The 22,552-nt window shown below is 33.9% G+C and overlaps 1 protein-coding gene across 4 annotated transcripts in view; it reads left to right on the top strand.

Moving 5' to 3' along the window:
- Positions 1-22,552, top strand: part of ABLIM2 (actin binding LIM protein family member 2) — a 310,433-nt gene that overhangs the window by 197,054 nt on the left and 90,827 nt on the right. For all 4 annotated transcript variants that reach the window (XM_051965982.1, XM_051965979.1, XM_051965980.1 and 1 more), the window contains exons 7-8: positions 4,107-4,194; positions 12,401-12,459. In XM_051965982.1, the coding sequence (XP_051821942.1) occupies positions 4,107-4,194; positions 12,401-12,459 (147 nt within the window). The remainder of the gene's footprint in view (positions 1-4,106; positions 4,195-12,400; positions 12,460-22,552) is intronic.

Here is a 22,552-nt window from a genome sequence, read left to right as displayed (position 1 = left end):
TATGTTCAAGTATATGTTAAATCCAATATATGTATACATGTTTTTTATTATAGCTTTTTATTGACAAAACATATGCATGGATTGACTTTTGCAAAAACTTCTGTTCCAACTTTTCCCCTCCTCTCCTCCACCCCCTCTCCTAGATGGCAAGTGGTCACACAGATGTTAAATATGTTAAAGTATATGTTAAATATACTTAAAAATCAGATTTAGAAAGAAGGTAAAAATAACCTGAGAAGAAAAAAATGCAAGCAAACAATAACAGAAAGAGTACAAATGCTATGTTGTGGTCCACACTCATTTCCCAGTGTTCTTTCACTGGGTGTAGCTAGTTCTGTTCATCACTGATCAATTGGAACTGATTTGGATCCTCTCATTGCCAAAGATAGCCACTTCCATCAGAATTTATCCTCATACAGCATCATTGTTGAAGTATATAATGATCTCCTGGTTCTGCTCATTTCACTTGGCATAAGTTCATATAAGTCTCTCCAACCTGCTCTGTATTCATTCTGCTGGTCATTTCTTACAGAACAATAATATTCCTAACATTCATATACCACAATTTAATCAGCCATTCCCCAATTGATGGGCATCCATTCGATTTCCAGTTTCTAGCTACTATGCAGGGCTGCCACAAACATTTTGGCACACAGGTCCCTTTCCCTTCTTTAGTATCTCTTTGGGATATAAGCCCAGTAGTCACACTGCTGGATCAAAGGGTATACACAGTTTGACAACTTTTTGAGTATAGTTCCAAATTACTCTCCAGAATGGTGGGATTCATTCACAATTCCACCAACTATATATCAGTGTCCCAGTTTTCCCACATGACCTCAAACATTTATCCTTATTTTTTCCTGTCATCCTAATCAATCTGAGAAGTGTGTAGTGATATCTCAGAATTGTCAGACCTACTTTCAAAGCATGTGGGCATGAGGCTGGAGATATTAACGATTTGAAGCATTCACTATATTCTCTCCCTCAATGATCCAGGCATACAGTGGCAAAGTCTGGAACTAACTGAAGGGCCAGAAGTAAAGCTTCAACTCCTGGGACATATTTTGGGGGAAGGGAAATGAAAAGAGCTTGGGTTTTAGGACCCCAAAGCTGTGGGATGATATTCGTCCCCCAAGGGCAGCTTGTGACCAGGCCCTGCCCAAATAAAAGCCTTCAAGAAAACAAAGCAAAACAAAAAGTTTAAAACAGTTTATATTTATTTTATTTTAAAATAATAGGAAGTCATTATAGGGACTTAAGTAGAGAGCAACATGATCCTATCTGTATTTAAGGAAAATTACTAACAGAATGTAGGCAATAGACACTGGTAGTGAGACAGAGAATAATCATTTAGATGAAAGGTCCTAATGGCCTTGCTAAGATGTGTTATCTTTGTGAATGGAGAGAAAGAAGAGGATGCCAAAAATATTGTGAAGGAAGAAACAGCAAGATTTGGCAACTTGAAACTTAATAAATTGAATTGAATGGAGCTGGGCTAGCTTAGTTGTAAATTGCATTCTGTTTTACATCATAAGATGGTAGTATGATGTGTGATAGGAAAGGAGATTATATCCATAACTGTGAACAGTTGCATGTATGTCATTTCAGTGAACCTGTCACTTAAGGGAGATAGAGAAGATGATATATGGATGATCTGACATGATCATAGGATGTTTTTCCTAGCATCCAGTTTCTAAAGTACAGTAAAGGATGGGGTTGGGGATTTTCCAAGCATGCTGACTAACTCTGTTTTAGAATCTTAGAATATTAGAGCTGGAAAAGAATTTAGAATTTAGACAGTGTCTGAACTAGAAAAAACCTAAGAGACATCTCGAGTGGAGACCATTTTAGAAAAAAACTAAGAAAAAACTTTCATCATTTTAAAGAAAAAAATAACAGTTCTGAGAGTTTGTGATTTCCCAGGTCATATTTCAAGTTCATGACAATGGCAAGAGTAAAATTCAGATTCTAAATAACTGACAATCCCTTCTAACCAGTTATTGAATTAGGATTAAGTTTTTTTCCTGTCCTATTTCCTCATTCAGAAATCAGTCTCTGTAGGTTATTTAGCCAGGACAGGGCTGATGATAAGATTAAATATTGGGCAAGGAAAACTGATGAATTCTGACTAATTATGTTTTAGTCAGACAGATCTAAGGGGAAATGGATTCCTCCTTTTGTCTAGATTTCCCTAGATCGAAATGGCCTAGGCAAAGAGACTCTTTGTCCAAAACTGAACGATCATAGTAACAGTGCCAGAACCCTCTTTAGAATAAACCCACTTCTCAATATAATGTTCATTCTCTCATTACTTGTAATTGAGGGTTAATTTCCACCCTCAGGCACACCTCCTCTTCAAAGAGCATTGAGTAGGTTTCATGAGGGATCTTGGATTTAGGGTACAATACCCTTTTATTAATTATCTATTAGCCATCATTAGTAAAATGATTATTAATTACCCAAAAACTATGTTTCTTGAACTTTTATACCTTATATCCAAAACATAAATCATTATTTTCCCCCCAAACCTACCACTCTTCCAAATTTCCTAGTTACTATCCAGAACATTTTTTCCTTTTAAGTCACCCACATTTATATCTCATTTCATTCTTGATCCTTCACTGTTTTACCTCAAATACCCAATTGATTGTCTCATTTCTACCTCCATAATCTCTCTCACATGTATCCTTTCCTCTCCACTCTCACAATCAGCACCTAATTCCTGCCCTTAGTTCTTGCTGTCTAAACTATAGCCATATAGCTAAAAAATAGCCATTTTATTTCAATATCTCAAATCTCTCCCCATTCCATTCTGTGCTTTCCAACCATGAGGGGGATAGCATGAGGGTCCTGATGCTCCTAATATAAAATGAGGACTCATAACTTAATACAAGGTGCCTCAAAATACTTATTGTAGTTTTAAGGTTAGGGCAGATAGGAGGACATCCTGCTCAGTTGTATGCAGCTAGTCTGAAGAGGACTGAGAATAGTAGGGTTGTCATCCTTCTCCTTATACATACTTCATCTTCATAACCAGGAAGTTGGACATTTTACACATCAGAATGAGAATGGAGATTAAATGGCTATATGCTCTGCACAGAATATCTATGACCATTCCAAAAGCCACATGGAGTGAAAACACTCTGTTGGCAGTCATATTCATTTAGCACTTTGTCATTTTAGCAAATCGGGGTTCTACAATCTCAATGAGAATTTTTTTTTAAAAGTAAGAACAAGTTTATGGTTACAAAGCACTTGTACATAAATTATTCCATTTTCACAGAAGTACAAAATGGTAGAAATATTATCATCTTCATTTTACAAATGAGGAAACAAAGGTCTTTTTTTTTTCCTGCGATATCATAAACCCAGAGTCTTTGAATCTAAATTCTGTGTTGCTTCCACCATAAAAATTTGCCTCTTGTGTGAATTTTTCAGTGTGATTTTCTCATATGCTCCCCCATTCTTTCCCCAATCTCTTTTTTCTTTAATATCTAGAAGAAAACTTTGAGAATATATACTCATTTTTAGAGGAACTTGTTAAGGCCCAGAGAAACCAAACTCCTAGCAGTGAGTGCTCAGGAGTACCTTAGAGACGAGCTACTCCAACATTTTCACAGATTGGGAAATTGAGACTCACAGAAGGGTCAAGATTTTTCTCATATCTAGTCAATAGCACTAGAATCCTAGGTCTCCTGACATGAAACGCCACCAGACTTTTTCTAAAAGATAGTTTCCTTAGAGTGAAAAAAGGACCTTGGGAATCAATTAGACCAATTTTACAGATGAAGAAATAGACCCAAAGCCATTCAATGATTTATTCAAGATGACAGAGATAGTAAATAACAGAGATAGAGGAGAGGCAGAGATCCTGTGATTTCCAGTAAACAGTCTCTCCATGATACTATGCTGCATTTGTTACCTACTGAATGTACTACTAAATGTGAATAGAATCACATGCCAAATATAGGGCCAAACATACCTAAGTGCTCATAAGCAATTTCTTTTGATTCCTTGCCAGAAGCATGTTATATGCATGATATTTCTAAGGCTATGCATATTTTTAACTTGAATAAAAAGCCTCTAATTTTTTTCTTTTTTAACAGGCAGGAGAAAAACACTATCATCCTTCTTGTGCATTATGTGTCAGATGCAGCCAGATGTTTGCAGAAGGCGAGGAAATGTATCTTCAAGGTAAAAAAAAAAAAAAAGGATTTGGGAGATAAAGGAGGCATAGGGTCTCCAGAATAAGTGAGAAGATAAGAAAATACAAGTTTTAAACTTAAATGTTTCAATTTAAAGATAATTAAATTATGTCATAAAATCATATTTGGAGCTATAAAAGATCTAGCGATCATCCAGTATACTTTATTTTCTATTAATGAATAAATAAATGAGTGAATAAATAGATGAATAAAAAAGCTTTGTTAAGCACACAAAAATGAAAAAGGACTTGTTTGCAATGAGCTTATAATCCAATTGATGGGGACAACATACATAGTAGACTAGTAGCTAAGAAAAGATGAAGTCATGTGGCTGATGAATGGAGCTATAGAGCAATAAATTAATATGCCCTTTTGAGAAATAAAAAGTAGTTTTGATTTGGTTACTGGTAATCCTGTTAAAAACTCCCAAAGTAAGAGGTAAATTGGTAAAGTCCTAATGATATATCTAGAGATAATGGATGGATGATGTACAATTAGATAGCTAGGATCAGCTAGATATAGGGATCTCTCAGCAGCACAAGGGTCCCCAGGGCTGGGGAAGTGGAGATCCACTTGGGGAGAGTTCAGCAGCAGGAGCATCGAGAAAAATGACAGTTAAGATGCCAAATGAAGAAACTGAGGCTCAGAGAAAAAAAATAAGAGAAAATGTCCTATATCCTATAGATACTAAATAACATAGAGTTTTAACCTATAAACCTAATTGAGACCAAACCTAGTATACTTCTACTATGCCCTGTGCTAAGGAGTACAATGTCAACAAAATAAGAAACTGAAGTTTTAGGTGACAACATATCCAACATAAGGGATAGCATCCTAGGATTTAGTCAAAGGGAGCTCTCATATCCAAATCTCTGATTGATAAATGAATTTTCAGCTAGATAACAGTTCAATTAACTGGTCTCCCAGGTGCTTCTGGAAACCATTTAGTCATGGGAAACTCATTGCTTCCCAAGGTAATCCAGATTGTTTCTAGACACATCTAATTGTCAGAGTTCTTCCATTATACTTTTACTATATTATTTCTAATTCTCCACTCACTGTACCTTATATTAGTTATAGATTGCAAGATTTCATAACAAAATCAACCGTTCTTGCTGTTACATCAGTTTTATAGAAGAGAATTTTAGGGAATTCTCTTCTTTGGGGACTCGGGCTGTGTATTTATAAATAATGGTTTGCCTGTTTCCCTGAGCCTCAGGCACAGCTTCTTTGTTGAAAGTAAAAGAAAAAGATGTTAATGATGAAAATAAAACAAAACAAAACAACATCTAGAGCTTCAGGAATTAACATTAATGGTTCCTTTTCCATTAGTTTTTTTAAGGTTTTCAAGGAACTTTCCTCCCAACACCTCCAATGAGGCAGTTATTTCAAGTACTTTCACCCTCATTTTAGAAATGAAGAAACTCAGCTTCCCAAAGGTGAACTAATTTAGTTTAAAACCAGGATTCAAAGCAAAGTCTTCAATTCCACAATTATTTTAGATAAAGTGGGCATTAGTCTGAAGCATTGTGAGTGAGGAGCCAAGCTTTCTTTATTGATGGGGATTTCTAACACCTTTCCTTGTTGAATATGTAAATCATAATATAATAAATTCAAGGGGAAAGTTAGACTTATTAAATATAAATGTTTCACTCTCTAATTCTTCTGCTTCAACCATTTCCAAATTTTTACACACACACACACACATACACATACACACACATATCTTCACTTAATAACCACCAAGTTAATATGCATTTGGGCTGTTCTGCCAAGTCTCATATATCATGTTTTGCTCTAAATGTCTAAAATCGCCTCTATTTCTGTATGCTTGACCAATCTTTGCTGAATTTGTCCTATTTTATTCCACTTTTTATCTTTTCACAGAGTTGTCAAAAGAATTAGGTTAGGAGTCAATAGGTCTTTGGCCAACTTTCATTTTATCATTGACTTACCCATGTGACTTTGGGCAAGTGATGCCATTTTTGGGGGAATCTTTGTTTTCTCAATTGAAAAATTAAAGATATTGAGCTAGATGATTTCTAAGGTCTTTTCCATTTTTTTCTTTCTATACTTTAAAGCCTTTTTTACTTCAAACATTCTAAAATTGACCGTTATCTTTATTTACCACTGTGGTCAAACAAATAGAGATTTTTTTGTTGTTCAGATGATTCTAAGTCAACTAGTTAGGACAAGTTAGAAGGATGAGATATCAAATGTGGTTTCAAATATTGCCTCCAAAGGAATTAACCATATTACATGCCCTCATTTATATTTTCCATATAAAATCTTTGATTGGCTCTAAAATATACCTGATTTATGATCTCAGTTGCCCTCTTTCTTTTTTTAAAACACAGTCTTATTTTTCTGGTACCAGTTACAGTGAAATAGAGATTAGCATTCTAAACTGCCTCAAATATTTTCCATTGCTTTTTTTTTTTTTTTTGTCAGACAGAAACCAGGCTCATTTTGTTGTAAATATTTTGTGAAAGGAACCATTTAAATGATCTCACTGATTCTCTAAAACAAGGCTCTTTTCCTAAGGGTATGAAATTGTCAAGATAATCCAGATCTCTTCCATCTCTCCCTGCAACCATCCCCACCCTCCCAACTTCCTTTCAATACTCATTCTTGACTCTTTCAAGACAGCAACTTACTCATGGGAAACAATAGCTTACAGGATGGGAATTGTAAGATACAAAATGTTTAATTGAATAAATCAGGACTACTATGACATGATACATGAGCAGAGTTAGGTGAAAAGGGGTAAAAACATTTAACATGATATAGATGACTGAACTACATATGAGTCAAGTGAACTGATTTCTAATCCCAGCCCTGTCACCGAGTGTATAACTTTGGATGAGTCACATTATTATCTCTGACCTCATTTTTCCTTCATTTTTAAAAGGAGAGGATTCTCTAGACATTCTCTAAGGTTCTTTTCAGCTCTAATAGTCTACATTCTTTGGCCAATTCCTTCTAACTTTTTAAAATAGTAACATTCTGTCAATCCTTCTAGCCCTAACATCCTTTGCTTCTAAGATTTGTGTGCAGGTCAGACTCTATACATAAATAGATCCAAACTACAATGTATCAATTGTAATTTCATCATCACTGAAGACCCCTACCCAGATATGTCTCCCTCATTGACCTGCCATTTTAATTTCTATGTGGTTTCAATATCAGAACCCATGTATACTTTCCTATTCTGTGTCACTGTCTCCTGTGAATACTCCCCTGAATGTTTCCCAAAAGTGCCAGAGGACTTTCCATAATTCTCTTAACCTTACATGAAAATCCTTGATCTCATGGGATGTCTGTATTTTATCCTTATCCTTTGTTTTTCATAACTAGCCAACTTTATTTTTTTGTTGTACAGATATTTTACATCTTTTCCATTATCCCCAGAATACAGTTTTTCTTGGGCAATATGCCACAGCCTGTTCAAACCCACCACATATTTCTCTCTGCTGCCCTTTAAATGATTTACAACTTCAGGGTTTTTTGTTTGTTTGTTTGTTTTTTTGGAGATTGTGATATTACATGATTTGCTAATGACTACCAGAAGAATATTGATATAAAAACAGGGCCCCCTTTCAGGAGAAGCTTAAATTGATTAAAAAAAGACCTACCATTTGTTTCTTGGGTTCCATGGTTTGTGTACAGGACAGATATACATGCACTTACTGATAGCACAGCTTCTTGGCTTGTGTGTCTTAAGTGCAAAAGAGAGTCTGGAAAATAGATATTCTTAGCTGAAACTCTTGAATAACTATTGATTTCATTTAGAAAGTTCTACAATGTCTGGGAACTTGGTGCATCTAGAGCAGAAAGTCTGAAAGGATCATCTGGGAACACCTGAGAATCCCTGAGACTCTTTCAGGGAGTCTGTGGGGTCAACACCATTTTCTTTCTTTTTTTTTATATTTTATTTTATTTTATAATAACTTTATATTGACAGAATCCATGCCAGGGTAATTTTTTTACAACATTATCCCTTGCACTTGCTTCTGTTCCAATTTTTCCTCTTCCTCCCTCCAACCCCTCCCCTAGATGGCAAGCAGTCCTATATATGTTAGATATGTTGCAGTAGGTCAACACCATTTTCATAAAATATTAAGATGTTTTCATTTCAAATATAGGGAATATTAAAACCTATAATTCATACAAAAAAGCTTTTGGGAAGCTTCTCAATAATTTTTAAGATCCCTAAAGAGACCTGGAGGCTAAAAAGTTTGAGAACTGCCAATGTAGAGGATTTCACCATCTTTAGGGAATCCCACTTCCATCTAGACTGCTGTTAGGTACTTTTGTTGTTTCATTCATTGACAGCAACAAATACTTTTGACAAATATATCTATGTATGTTCAATGCCTCATTTCAGATAAAAAAGCAAAAAAAAAATTGAGCAAAGTTATCTTTTTATTGCATGGAAGATGCCTTGTTAAAGGCATCTTAGAATGGCACTTTGCTCTACTGAACCAAAACCGAACAGATGGGATTTTATATTCTTGATACCTTTAAACTGTATAACTTGCCATAGAGGCAACAATCTTAGTAGATGAAACATAGGATCAGGAATCAGGAAGATCTGAATTCAAATCTAGTCTATCATACTTACTAATTGTATAATCTCGGGCAAATCATTTTAACCTCTTGTCAACCTCAGCTTCCTCATCTATAAAATGGAGATACTAATAGCTCTTACTTCCCAGAGTTATTGTAAGGATCAAATAAAATAATGTTTGTAAAACATTTCACAAACTTTAATGCAGAATATAATTACTACTATATGGATAGTAACTAAAACTTCCAACATTAGAATAAAAGCATTTTGCTTCCAGAGGATCTTATTAAGTTGAATATGTTACTATGAAAATAGATTATATCAGTCTACCAGCACCATATTCTAGCAAAAGGATAAATTTGCAGTTTATATAACTCCCGAGAGCACCGCATTGAGAGATGTAGGACAGAAATTTCTAAATGAGCAAGGTGAAAGAAGAAATGGGCCAGATATTGGACATTATGAGGAGAGAACAGGATTGGGCAGATCCCTGTCCAAGATAAGAGACTGGGGAGCTAGACAACAGAACACAGCACAGAGAGAGCAATATGAGAATATTTGGTCCTCTTGAAATAGAAAGAAAAAGACATGACAAAACTTTGCCCACTATCCAATTTTTCTACCATCTATTTCTATTTGTGTAATGATGCAAGTAACTTCTATGAATATATTCTAGTACATAGGAGAAGCAGGTGGTTTTTAAAAAAAAATGCAGTGTTATTTCTCTGGAATCTCATTAGCCCTAGGGATTAAGATATCTGGGTTCCATTTTTCATCTTGTTAAATTAGATAAATCACATAATCTCTCTAGGTCTTGATTTCTTCACCTATCAAATGAAAGAATTGAACTAGGTCAGTTGTTTTTCTGACTCTTCATGACCCCATTTAGGGTTTTGTTTAGAGTGGAGTGGTTTTCCAGCTAACTTTATAGATGAGAAAACTGAGAAAATCAGGGTTAAGTGAAGGACCCCAAGTCGCACAGTGTTTGAAGGAAGATTTGAATTCAGAGAGATGAGTCTTCCTGGCTCCAGGCTTAGTGCTCTATCTACTGTACTATCTGGCTGGAAAAGGTAATCTCTAAAATTCTTTCTAGCCCCATTCTTTATTCTAAGGCCTTCTTCAGATCAAATATTGTAAGATTCCATGAGCTTAGGTAGGTATCTCACTTAGCATCTCTATCTTAACTAAAAAATGACAATTAACAATTCCATTATAATGTGTATTTATTACACAATAAACTCAGGTCTTCCTGAACTCAGATCTAGTGTTCTATCTGTAGTGCCATGTACCTCGCTCTTACTTAATAAAAAAATTAGATGTTATACCAGTCATGAGCATCTATTTTATTATTGTTCTTACATAGGATGCATTATCACATAGTGTATAGAGCACTGGACTTGATTCCAACTTCTGTCTATGCTATTATTAGCTATGTGATTCACATGGCTTCATTTTTCTGAATTTCAATTTCTTCATTCTCACAATCAGCATATTAGCATGTGACCTCCCCTCTAGGATTGTTGTGTGGGTCTAATAAAATGACATTCCTTGTAATTAAGAAATCTTAATCTGGCATCATTTCCATGGATCAGAAAAAGATAGAGGGTCTCATTATGAATCTGTATCTATGAGTTTCTTTTTAAAGACTTCATGATTTTGTTGATACATGGCAGAGGTTGGGAGAGAGGAGTTCCATTGTTTAAGACTTCATAAATACTTAGAAAGTTGCCTTGGCAAGGTTGCCTAGTTACTGAATTACACAGCTGGTCTTTTTAGACAACGGTCCCAAGGCTTCTGCACTCTCATATTTTGTTCTGTGGGGTAGAATAATAGCATTTATCAGTTTACTAATAAATAAGGCAAAAATAAAGGAGGAGATTTCACACCAGGGAGGATTTTTCCCATTTCTGCTGTGATACATATTGATTGTATTATTTACTAGAAATTCATAAATCTCTCTAGGTCACTTTAAAAAAAATAGGCTGGCTTGCTTTACTCCAGATAAATATTTTGTATCTTGGGGACAAATGATAATTGATCCTTCTTGGCCTATTGTAAAAAATGTGTTCTGATGACAAATGCTTTAAGATTATTGTTCTGAGCATCGTCAGGAGCCTTTTCTGGTAGTTACATGGGGAAAAAATGTTTCATTTGAATAAGAATCAAGAAAGGTAGAATCTTGCTACAACTGAAGGACTATATCCTTCCTCCCTTGGAGTTGAGTTTTCCAATTTATACAATATTCTAAGATATTTTCAAGTTCTGAGATTCAGTATTCTAAGGTTTGTTTTTTTCCCAAAAAATTTAACATCCCATGATCTTTATATTGCAAGGAATTTTCTAGATCAGAATGATCCATAGATCATTCTAAGGCTCCTTCAACTGTCACTTATGTTCCATATAACACTTGTTCTGTGTACCTTATAGAGTTATTGAGAGGCTAGACGGTATCATTGGATTTAGGGCTGCAGAACTTGGATTCCAGTCCTCCCTCTGATATTTACTACTTTGTGATTTTGGGCAAATCACCTCCCTTCTCTGAGGACACTGGGGACTTTTCTCATTTATAAAATGAAGAAATTAATAGATGGCCTCTGGGATTCTTCCACCTTTAAATCTATGAATTTTTATCATTTGAGATAAAGTATATAAGTCATTTTGCAGCTAGAGATCAGTCTATAAATGTGACCTATGATTATCACGTAAGCTTTTATTATTTGAGTTCCACTAGTTCTCAACTGTGGTTTATAGCAGTGAAGAAACTCAAGCTGAGAACCTGTTAACTTTACAAATTAGCATATAATTGGGGTAGAGGAAAGCAACAACTTAATTTTGCCAATAAATTATTTAAGGAGAAAAATAATGTGACATTCAAGTCTCTTTTTTATGGTCCTAATCCATCAAACTGAAAAATCTCATTAAAAAACAGAACAGCTTAATACCTTACATGGCCACCCAGAGAGCTGACAGTCTTGCCACCTGACTTCAGACAAATACACACTGACTCTTGTGGCTTAAATATTTTAAAGTAAGAAAAACATTCAGATTTACCTGCCTAAATTCCTACTTATTTGTAACTCTACCAGGTTCTCACAGGGCTCTTGTGAACCCCCAGTTCTTTTAAGATAGTCAAAGAATTTCAAGCTGTAAATGATCATCCAAATTTATTTCCCCACCAAAAAAAAAAAAAAAAAGTTTGCGGATGAGGAAATTGAGGATGGTAGAAAGCAAGTTCTTTGTTAAAAGTAAATAATCTCTGTAGCAAAGCAAGGGTTCGAATCCAGAACTTCTAGTTCCTTCATTATAGCTTTCTATCAAACCCCACACTTGATCATTCAGTTAATGCATTGAGAAGGAAACCCAGGTCTCATGTTGTTGTTTAATTATCTCTATTGTATTTTTCTCTTTGACCTCATTTAGGCTTTCCTTGGTAAAGATACTGGAGTGGTTTCTTCTCTATCTCATTTTACAGAACTAAGTTAAATGACTATTTGAGGTCAAATTTGAACTCAGGCCTTCCTGACTCCAGGCCTAGAATTCTTTGTACTGCCACACCTAAACTTATGGCCTAAAAATAAATACATATTTCAAAATAAATAATTAAGTTTAAATTATTTATTTGCAGGTACATCCATCTGGCATCCAGCCTGTAGACAAGCAGCCAAAACTGAAGAAAAAAATAAGGTAATATGAGTTTTAATTTCATCCCTCTCCATTTCCTTCTACTGATTATCTTAATGACTGCTTTTGTGCCCTCTCCATATTCCAAGATGTCCTGTATTCATTTTTTATACATTTATTGATCCCTAAACTTTGTGCATCATGTATAAGAGATATTAAGGGTATAAAAAATGTGGTTCCCAAATTCCAATAGGTAGAAGTGTACATGAAAATGTCCAGGAGTGAACTAAGGCCATGTAGACACATATCAAATTGCCCAATTGTTTGGCTCATAAATAAAGCTAGAAGACTAGTCTTTCAAGGCTTCATAGAAGTACTGCAACATGAGCTGAACCTTTTAGAAATGAATAGGTTTTAAAGGTGTAAAGAGAAAATATATCTAAAAAGATCAAAGTAGGTGTACAAGGAATCAAGTAGACCATTTAGATTTTTTTTTTAAGATAGAAACAAAGGCAAGTAACTTAAAGATAAAATCATAGGTTTAAAACAGCATCAAAAATTGTGTCAGTCTTGGGCTGATGGCAAAGGATGAAGACAAAAAAAAAAAGTACCTAGTGATCTGTGTAAGTTTAAATCACCAAATTTGGATAAACTATACAAGGCATTGCTTAAGGGCTGACAATTGCAACTTCTGAACCTCTGTTAGTCATTTCTGATAAACTGTGGTTCCATCTCAATCACTAATCATTAAAGAAATGCAAATTAAAGCAATTCTGAAATTGCTTACCCATAAGATTAGCAAAGCAGACTGAAAAGGAAAATGAATAAAGTTGGAAGAGCTGAAAAAAAGCAGACCCATTAGCACTCTTGTTTGTAAAGTTGTGAATTGGCTCAATCATTCTAGAATGTATTTTGGAATTTTGCCTGCAAAGCCACTAAAATGAACATACCCCCTTTATCTAGAGATATCTCTACTAAACCCATACCCACACAGAAATGAGGGAAAGGAAAAAGGAATGTATATATACATATATTTGTATATATACACGAAAATATTTCTATCAGATCTTTTTGTAATAAAAATTGGAAATTAAGGGTGGGGTACCCTTCAGTTGGTGAATGACTGAAAAAAATTATAGCACATGTTATGCTATATTATAAAATTATAATATAAGTATATTATAAGAAATGATGAAAGATTCAGTTTCAAAAACATTTGGGAAAAGTTGTATGAACGAATGCAGAGCAAAGTTTTGAAGATGGAGGACAACAGTTTTACCTAATAACAACTTGTAAAAACAAATAACTTTAAAAAGATAAACAACTTTGAAAGACTTAAGAATTCTGATCAATACAGAGACCATCCGTAATTCCAGAGAACTGATGATGAAACATTCTATCTACCCCCACAGAGAATTGACAAATTCAAGATACAGAATTAAGCATACATTTGTGGACTTGGATAGTGGAGAAATGTTTTTTGGCATGATAATGCATTTTTGGTATAAGGGATTTTTCTTTCTTTTTTTCAATTATGGAGCTAAGGAGAAATGTGAGGAGAGGAAAAATAAACTTAAAAAAATAAAATAAGTCATGGATTTAGAACAGGAATATTTATTTGGCAAAGTCAAGGAGTTCATAATAAGTAGCATGTTTTAAAGAGACAGTGAGGGGATTTTCCTATATTAAAGGATTGATTCATTCACCCAATTATTCAAGAACCATGAATTAAATACCTATCTGTAATGTGTGTTTGTATTTGAGGATATATAAATTAATTAAAAACATTTAGATAGAAAGATTTGAGACCTTAGGGTTCAACTAGCATAATTCCATCTTTTGCTAAGCAGTAAGCTGAGATCCAGAGTGTTTTGCTTAAGGTCACCCAGGTGACAGAATCAGGATCCAATCCTTGTCCTAAGGATTGATACCTTTCCTAATAGTAGGGATCTAGTAGGGAGCACATGGCCAGCCCATAGAGAAGTAAGCAATCCTGTATAATAAATATGAATTATTATATAGAAAGCAAAGTTAGCAGAGAGAACTTTACTAACTAGGGGGAAATTACATATGTATATATAAACATATACTTTCCATCCATGGATATAAATGTAATTTACGTGTGTGTGTGTGTATGTGTGTATTATGCCAATGATAAGAAAGTAGGCTGATTTAGACCATGAATTGGGGTAGGACCATTTTAGAAGATTTGATAGCCAGAAAGAAGACTTTAGGTGTAAAAATTAGAACCTGTTAAAAATTTTATATTAATATATTCCATTGAAAAAATCCTAAGTATGGGACTATTTTGATATTTTGGCATGGAACATCCTTGTTCTTGAAACATATTTTATCCAGAATTTATGGTACTAATGAATTTAATAAGCAGAATTAGTAGTTAATCCATACCCTATCATGAGCTCATATGCATTTTATTCATTGTAGGAAGTTTGAGATATTTTTCTTAATGTCTGTATTCCTTAAATGACTTGGCTGTGGAAGCCAAATAATGTAGTAAGCTTGATCTAACACAGTTGTCTATTCCTCATTTTCTGATCTTCTACACATTTAAATCTGTTCAAACATTACAACATCTGGTTTAAAAAAAAAACAAAAAACAAAGAAAAAGAAGCTGTAGAGACCAAGGCTAAGCTTATTAACATTTATTAACAGCCATTTATTATTCCCCTACTTTGTACAAGGTCTTGTGCTCAGTGTTGTTGATATAAAAATGAAAGCAGGCCCAGATCTTGCCTTTCAGAAGCTCACAAACTAATATAGAAGAGAATACACATGAATAAAACACCAATGCAAGGCCAAATGTAATAAATGTCAAGGAGAAGTACAGACCGAAGAAAGAGCATTTTTTGTTGGAGTGCTTTAAGAGACAAATTACAGAAGACCTTACTCTGTTTAGTAGAGAGATTTTATTTCTATTTTGATTTTAATCTTACTTTAATAGTCATTCTTCATTTTATTAAGCTTCTTCATTTCAAATGTTTTTCTTCTTCTCCTCTCTCTAGCAAAATATCTTTTATAACATAGAATAAAAAAGAAAAAAACTCAGCAAAAACAACATATTCATTATGTCTGTTGGAATGTGCAGTGACAAATAGGGTGTCCCTGGGGCAGTTGTATATGCCAGGGCATACTGAAGGTACCTTTGGTCTTGCATATAAAAACAGTTGATATGTTTTGCTAATAACATTCCCTGTCCTCTCATCTTCAGACAAAATTTATTCAGTTCCTACAACCAGATCTTCTGTGGAGTGGTCATCAATCTTACCATTACGATTATCCTTTTCAGAGGTCATTCCAAGAGACAATATTTTAGAATCCTAAAAGCTCAGAGTTGGAATGAAATTCAAAGAATTTCTTCAGTATTTGAAGTAGGAATTCTTACTTCAGTCTACCCATCTCCAGGAACTGATGACCTTCTAGTTTGTGCCAAAATATGTTTTGTCAGAGGGGACACATTTTTTAGCCAGAGCCACTTTTACTTTTGGATAGCTCTAATATGAGAAAAATTTCCCTCTGAATTAGTTCTATTTTCTCAAACTGAATACAACAGCCATAGCCTACTAAAAGTCAAAGAGCCCACCAATAGGAATCTAAGAGAATATTAACATACAGCAATATGCTAACAAATTATAGAATTCGAAAGAAGTTGAGGATTATTGAAAAAAATATGAATTACTAAAATAGACACAGCAGACTCAGTCAAAACTCAGAGGAAGAAACAAATCAATATTACAAAATATGAAAAATGAAACATGAAAAAAGGTAATTATATACTAATTTTCCTAATGAGTATAGGTAAAAAATATTAAATAAGATTTTATTTTTTAATAGACAGCCTAAACTTAACATTCGTTTTTGTAAGACTTTGAATTTCAATTTTTTTCCCCCCTCCCTTATCTCCCTCTTCCCCAAGACAACAAGCAATCTGATACAGTTTACATATGTCACAATAATTTAAACATATTTTCATAACTAAATAAAATTTTTACTTGTAAAAGTGTAACAATTGGTTTAAAATAACCATCACAACTAAAGAGGATTTAAATCAGTCATGCAAAGTAACATTAGAAAATCTTTTAATAAAATAGAAGTTTTTTTTAAACTTTTAAAATATCATACAAACATATTATTAGATATAGAATAAGATTTTTATGAACCAATACATATTCATGGTAATAAAATATTTTATATTAAAAAAAGTATACATAAATATTGAGATGAATCATTCTTGGATAATGTTCAAGCTTAGGAAATAGATGAAGAATAAGAAATCAAAGAACAGAGAGTTTCCCCTTTATTTAAATTTGAATTGCTTCCTGAAAACTTGATTGCTTTCTATAACTGTTCATGTCATGGTTGACTGTGACTGAACTCTCAATGGAGTGGCTGAGTCAATGAAGTATATAATGTTGGGATATATAGGAACCAGTATGTTACTCAAAAGTGCTATGAGCAACCCCTTAAGGTAAGAAAGGTGAATTTCTCTTTTGAAATGCATAAAAACTTGCTGAGGATATTGTAGAGGGATTCTTTTTCAGAATTGATTAGGCCTAATAGATCATAGGATCATAGATTTAGAGCTACAAGGAATCTTAAATACTATTGAGTCAGATAAAAAATTGTGGTTGAGAAATATTTAAGTGAGTTGCCTTGGTTATGAAACAGTACTTCAGGAATGTTTTAATTTGCATTTTTCTAATTATTGAAATTTTTTTATTTAATATTTTATTTTCCCCAATTACATATAAAACAATTTTAACATTAATTTTTTTTTTAAGTTTGAGTTAAAAAATTCTCTCTCCCTCCCCCTTCATTGAGAAAGCAAGCAATTTAATATGGTGTATATGTGCAGTCACGCAAAATATAATTCTATATTAATCATATTGTGGTCATATAAAACATTTCAATGTTAGTCATATTATAAAAGAAAATATAGACCAAAAAACAAGAAAAAGAAAATAAATTTAAAAATCAACCTACATTTACACTCATATGCCATAACTTGGTTAGCCATTCCCCAACTAATGGCATTCTTTCATTTTCCAGTTCTTTGCTATCACTAAAAGACCTACTATAAATATTTTCTACATAGAGGTCCCTTTCCTTTATTTTTAATTCTCTTTGGAATGTAGATCTAGTAGTGATATTGATGGGTCTAAAGATATGTGCAGTTTTAGAACCCTTTGAGCATTCCAAATTGCTCTACAGAATGGATGAATCAGTTCACAATCCTACCAACAATGCATTAATGTCTCAATTTCTACACATCTCCAATGTTTGCCATTTTCCTTTTCTGTCATATTAGCCAACTGATAGGTGAGGGTGATATTTAGAACTGTTTTAATTTCAATTGCTTTAATCAATAAATCAGTTTTCATATGACTATGGATAACTTTTATTATTGTCTAAAAACTGCCAGTTCATATCTTTTGATTATCAATTTGGGAATGGCTCTTATTTTTACAAATTTGACTCAATTTTCTATATATTTGAGAAATGAAAGGTTTATCAGAGATGCTTGATGTAAATTTTTTTCACAATTATGATTACTAATTACATTTTCCTCCATTCTGTTTTTTCCCTTTTTATTCTACTTTCACTCTTCTTTCACCTTGTCCATCCTCAAAAAGAATTTACTTTCAATTACTATCTTCCCCAGTCTTCCCTCCCTTATATCATCCCCTTCCCTTTCCCATCCTTTTTTACTTTATGGTAAGGTAGGTTTCTATTCCCAATTCAGTGTGTAAGTTATTCACTCTTTGAGTCTATTCTAATAAAAGTAACATTCAAGGGATCTTGCCCATCTCCACCATCTTCCTCTCCACTGTAAAAACTCCTACTTCTTTAATATAAGATAATTTGCCCAATCTACCTCTTGTTTGTGTCTAAACTAATTTTTTATCAGGGCTTTCAGGTAGTCCAGTAATTTTAAATTATCTCTCATCTGTTTTCCAGGTGAGATGTTTTTCCAATTAGATATTTCACATTTTCTTCTATTTTTTCATTCATTTGATTTTATTTTATTGTTTCTTGATAAATAGTGGAATTATTAGTTTTCACTTGTCTAATTCTAATTTTTAAAGAATTAATTTCTTCGGCAAGCATTTGTACCTCCTTTTCCATTTGTCCAATTCTCCCTTTGAAGGAATTTTTTTCTTCACTTTTTTTTTGTATATTTTTTCAATTTGGTCACTTTTGTTTTTCAAATATTTTCTTCAATTAAATATTTTCTTCAATAATTTTTGTGTGCCTCCTTTACCTAATTATAGACTATTTTTTTATAATTGTCTTTCATCTCTGCATTTATTTTCTCATTTGTTCTTCTACCTCTTTTATTTGATTGAGTTTGTGTTTTGCTCTTCCCTTTTACCATAGTAACTTTCTGTGCACAAGATCTGTTGTTGTTGTTGTTGTTGTTATTTGCTCATTTTCCCCAGTCTATTTCTTGACTTTTAGCTTTATATTAAATTTGTTCTCTGCTCTCAGACTGAAGGAGGCACTTAGCAAACAATGTTTTTTGTGTCACTATTTTCATAACTGGGATTGTAAGTTTTTAGTTCTTCTAAGGTTCATTGAAGGAAAGGTGGAGCTTTTTTTTTTTTTAACTACTCTTTTGCCTTGTACTTTGGTCTACGAGCTGCCAAAAGCATTCTTTCCTGCTCCGAAACTGTGACCAGAGACCGCATCCTCCTATGGCTATAAGCTCTGCTATATTAGTACTACTTGCCCTGGAACTGCCACCCAGCACCGCAACCAGGTCCAAATATAAGAATGCAAAAGAGCCCCTGTGCCCAGTGCTAGGAAAGGGATTCCTACAATCTTTTGATCAGTTGTCTAATTCCTTTGCCTTCTATGGGCTAAGAGCTCAAAAGGGCACTGATATTGCCACTGATTCAACCACCCCCAAGTATTATTGCTAGTTTTCTGGAAAGAAGCCTATATTGAAGTGCACTCCATTTTCATCCCAGTGTGATAGACCTTTCTTGATGATCTAAATTATTTTGGGCTGGAAAATTTGTTTTGCCTCATCCTTCTATGGGTTCTGCCACTTTAGAATTTGTTTTGAGGCCATCATTTAAAGATGTTTCCAAGGAAATTTGGGAAACATTAGGCAAGTCCCTGCCTTTTTTCTGTCATATTCTAATGTTGGTTTAGAACACTTTTCATATAAATATTGATAACTTTGATTCTCCCTCTGAAAACTACCTATTCACATCATTTAGCTATTTATCAATTGGACAATGATTTTTTTTTTAATTCTGACTCCATTTCCTGTATGTTTTAGAAATTAGAATTTTATCAGAGAAACTTGCTGCAAAGATCCTCCCCCACTCATTTTTCTGCTTTTCTTTTCTTTTTTAATTGCCTTAGTTTTTGTTTGTGAAAAAAAAAACTTTCAGATTTTCTCTTGTGAATCTCTCTATATCTTATTTTATTATGAACTCTTTCCATATCCATGGATGTAAGAAGGAATTTCTTTCCTACTCCATGAATTTGCTTGTGATATTGATCTTCATGTCTGAAATGTACAGCCCTTCTGAGTTTATCTTGGCAGATGGCTTGATGAGTTGTTGGTATATGTCTAGTTTCTGCAAGACTACTTTCTAGTTTTTTGAACAGTTTCGTCAAATAGTGAGTTCTTTGTACCTTTGGATTCATAAAATACTAAGTAGCTATATACTGCTGTATATTATGTACCTAATTGTTTCACTGATCAGAGAGAATATTTATTACTATATTAGGAATTTTCCAGGCCAGGGATTTCACCAATTAAAGAAAAGGAGAAGGTATCAAGGGCCAAAGCAGGATAGGGAATTAACTTTTCTCAGCCTCAGTTTCCTCTGTAAAAGAGAGAGACAGAGACAGAGACAGAGACAGACAATAGAGAGAGAGAGAGAAAGAGAGAAATAGAGAGAGAGACAGAGACTGAGAGAGAGAGACAAACAGAGAGGGACAGAGAGAGCGAGAATTAGAGGCAGAGATAGACAGACAGACAGAAATAGACTGAGACACACACAAAGAGAGAGACAGACAGATATATAGACATATACACACAGAGACAGAGGCAGAAACCAAGAGAGAAAGAAAAGAGATACAGAGAGAAAGAGAGAGACAGAGACCGAGGGACAAAAAGAGAGAAGAGAGAGAATATTATATTTTATTAAAAATCAAATGAGATAATAGGAATAAATTATTTCTAAACCTTTAAATATTATACAAATGATAGGTGGTAGTAGTGGTGGTAATGGTAGTGGTAGTAGTAGTAATAATAGTAGCAGTGGCAGTGGCAGTGATTGTTATTGTTATTGTTGTTGTCATCTGTGTAGTACTGTTCTTTTTACACAAGAGAGATTTAGAGAATATCCATTGGTATGCATCTCCAGGAATAATTTTTGGAGCTTGTCCCTCTTAGAGGAAGATGCAGCATAGCAGAAGCTTTTATCTCAAACCTGCTTCCTTTAGTGGAAAATATTGAGTCATCATGAATATCCAGTGAGCTTTTCTTATCAGGAAACCACTCTTTCTGCTCTAACTCAAATTCTATAATGAAATCAAAGAAAGATATCTGGATGAATAAAGTCTCCAATCAAGCCAGCTGGCAGGAAACTGGCCATTTATTCTACAGAAGACCCTATATGACCTTTATAGACAGTTTGTACTTGAAGGGAAGGGGAAATGTGAGAGTGGAAATTTGTCACCAGCAAATGCTCTTTGAAAGATTTTTTTTTTAAATAATGAGAACTTTTACCCTCTGACAGCATTAAGAACCAATGGCTAAGGCTGACAAAGAAGAATTGACATCTGAATTGTGTTCATGGAAGCCCTAGACTCTGTGTTTGCAGCTGCCCCCCTGGGAACATAATAGATGCCATCCTTGCTCTTTTTCAGCACTTATCCAGTGTGTAACAGGACCTGATTTCTTTAGTCTCCCATGGATCCTTTAAAGGGCTCAGGTTTTCATAGAGGAAAAGATTGGGGTAAAAAAAAAATTCACCTTGGCTATTCTACATAGTGTTATGAGAACAAAAGCCTGGGAATCTTATGCCAGCAAAGTAAAAGTTCTAGATGGATTGCTCTCTATATGACAGATGAGAGTAGCCTAAGTGCAGAAAGGCTCATCACAGAAAGAATGGCCATCAGGTAAATCATTTTTTTGGTCATAATAACTATTAAAATGTTCTGTTAAGGGATGGAGTAGTTTGCTTTGGCAGAAGAGTAACTATAGAATTTGAATCACAGATCTTTGAAAGATTGAGTTGCTTTATATTTGTATTTATTTACCTATAAAGACAGCTCTCTACACACATATGCATATATACATATATATATATACAATTCAGGAATTCCTAATTTCATTAATGTCATAACTTCTTCCATAAGCAGATTTTAATGTTTCTTCATTGTAGTTAATGATCTTTAAGAAGTGTTGTGGGGACAGCTAGATGGTGCAGTGGCTAGAGAATCAACCTTGGAATCAAGAGGACCTGCATTCAAATCTGGTCTAAGACACTTAATACTTACTACTAGTTGTGCGACCCTGGGCAAGTCACTTAACCCCAGTTGTCTCTCAAAAAAAGTTGCTGTGGCCAAAAATAACTTTGTAGTTAAATTGATGATATCTTTAACCTTAAATTGGAAATTCATTGACAGTTGTTGATGATTTTCTCAATATATAATTCTCTCCGCCAGTGCTAATCATAAGCACTCCCTAACTTCTTTTCTTGAATTTCTATCATGAATCAAATTGGATCAGTCTCAGCAAACCTTCTGATGATGAACCTCTCTATCCATTTTTTAAAACTGGACTTCACAGAATAAATGTCAGCTTCATAATAAGGTTGGGCTGAACTTTCTAGAGTTTGTGCTCTCCTAGAATGACCTTATCAAACTCAAGATCGTGTTTATACCATGATTTAGCATGTACATATATTCCTATATTTTTGGTCATTGTATTACATGACAATTCATGGAAATATTTAATAAAGTTTAAAGTTTACATTAGAGTAAAGAAATATATTAATGAAATCACAAATCTTTTAAACACTGACTATAATTTACACATTTGTATATGCACATATGTGTTATACATATGCACATGCATATATACAAAGATTGAAGGTAGGTAGGAAGAATG

Source organism: Antechinus flavipes, chromosome 6, assembly GCF_016432865.1.
Source record: "Antechinus flavipes isolate AdamAnt ecotype Samford, QLD, Australia chromosome 6, AdamAnt_v2, whole genome shotgun sequence".
NCBI lineage: Eukaryota > Metazoa > Chordata > Mammalia > Dasyuromorphia > Dasyuridae > Antechinus > Antechinus flavipes.
Note: the sequence above shows the minus strand (reverse complement) of the source record. Positions and strands in the feature narration are given on the sequence as shown.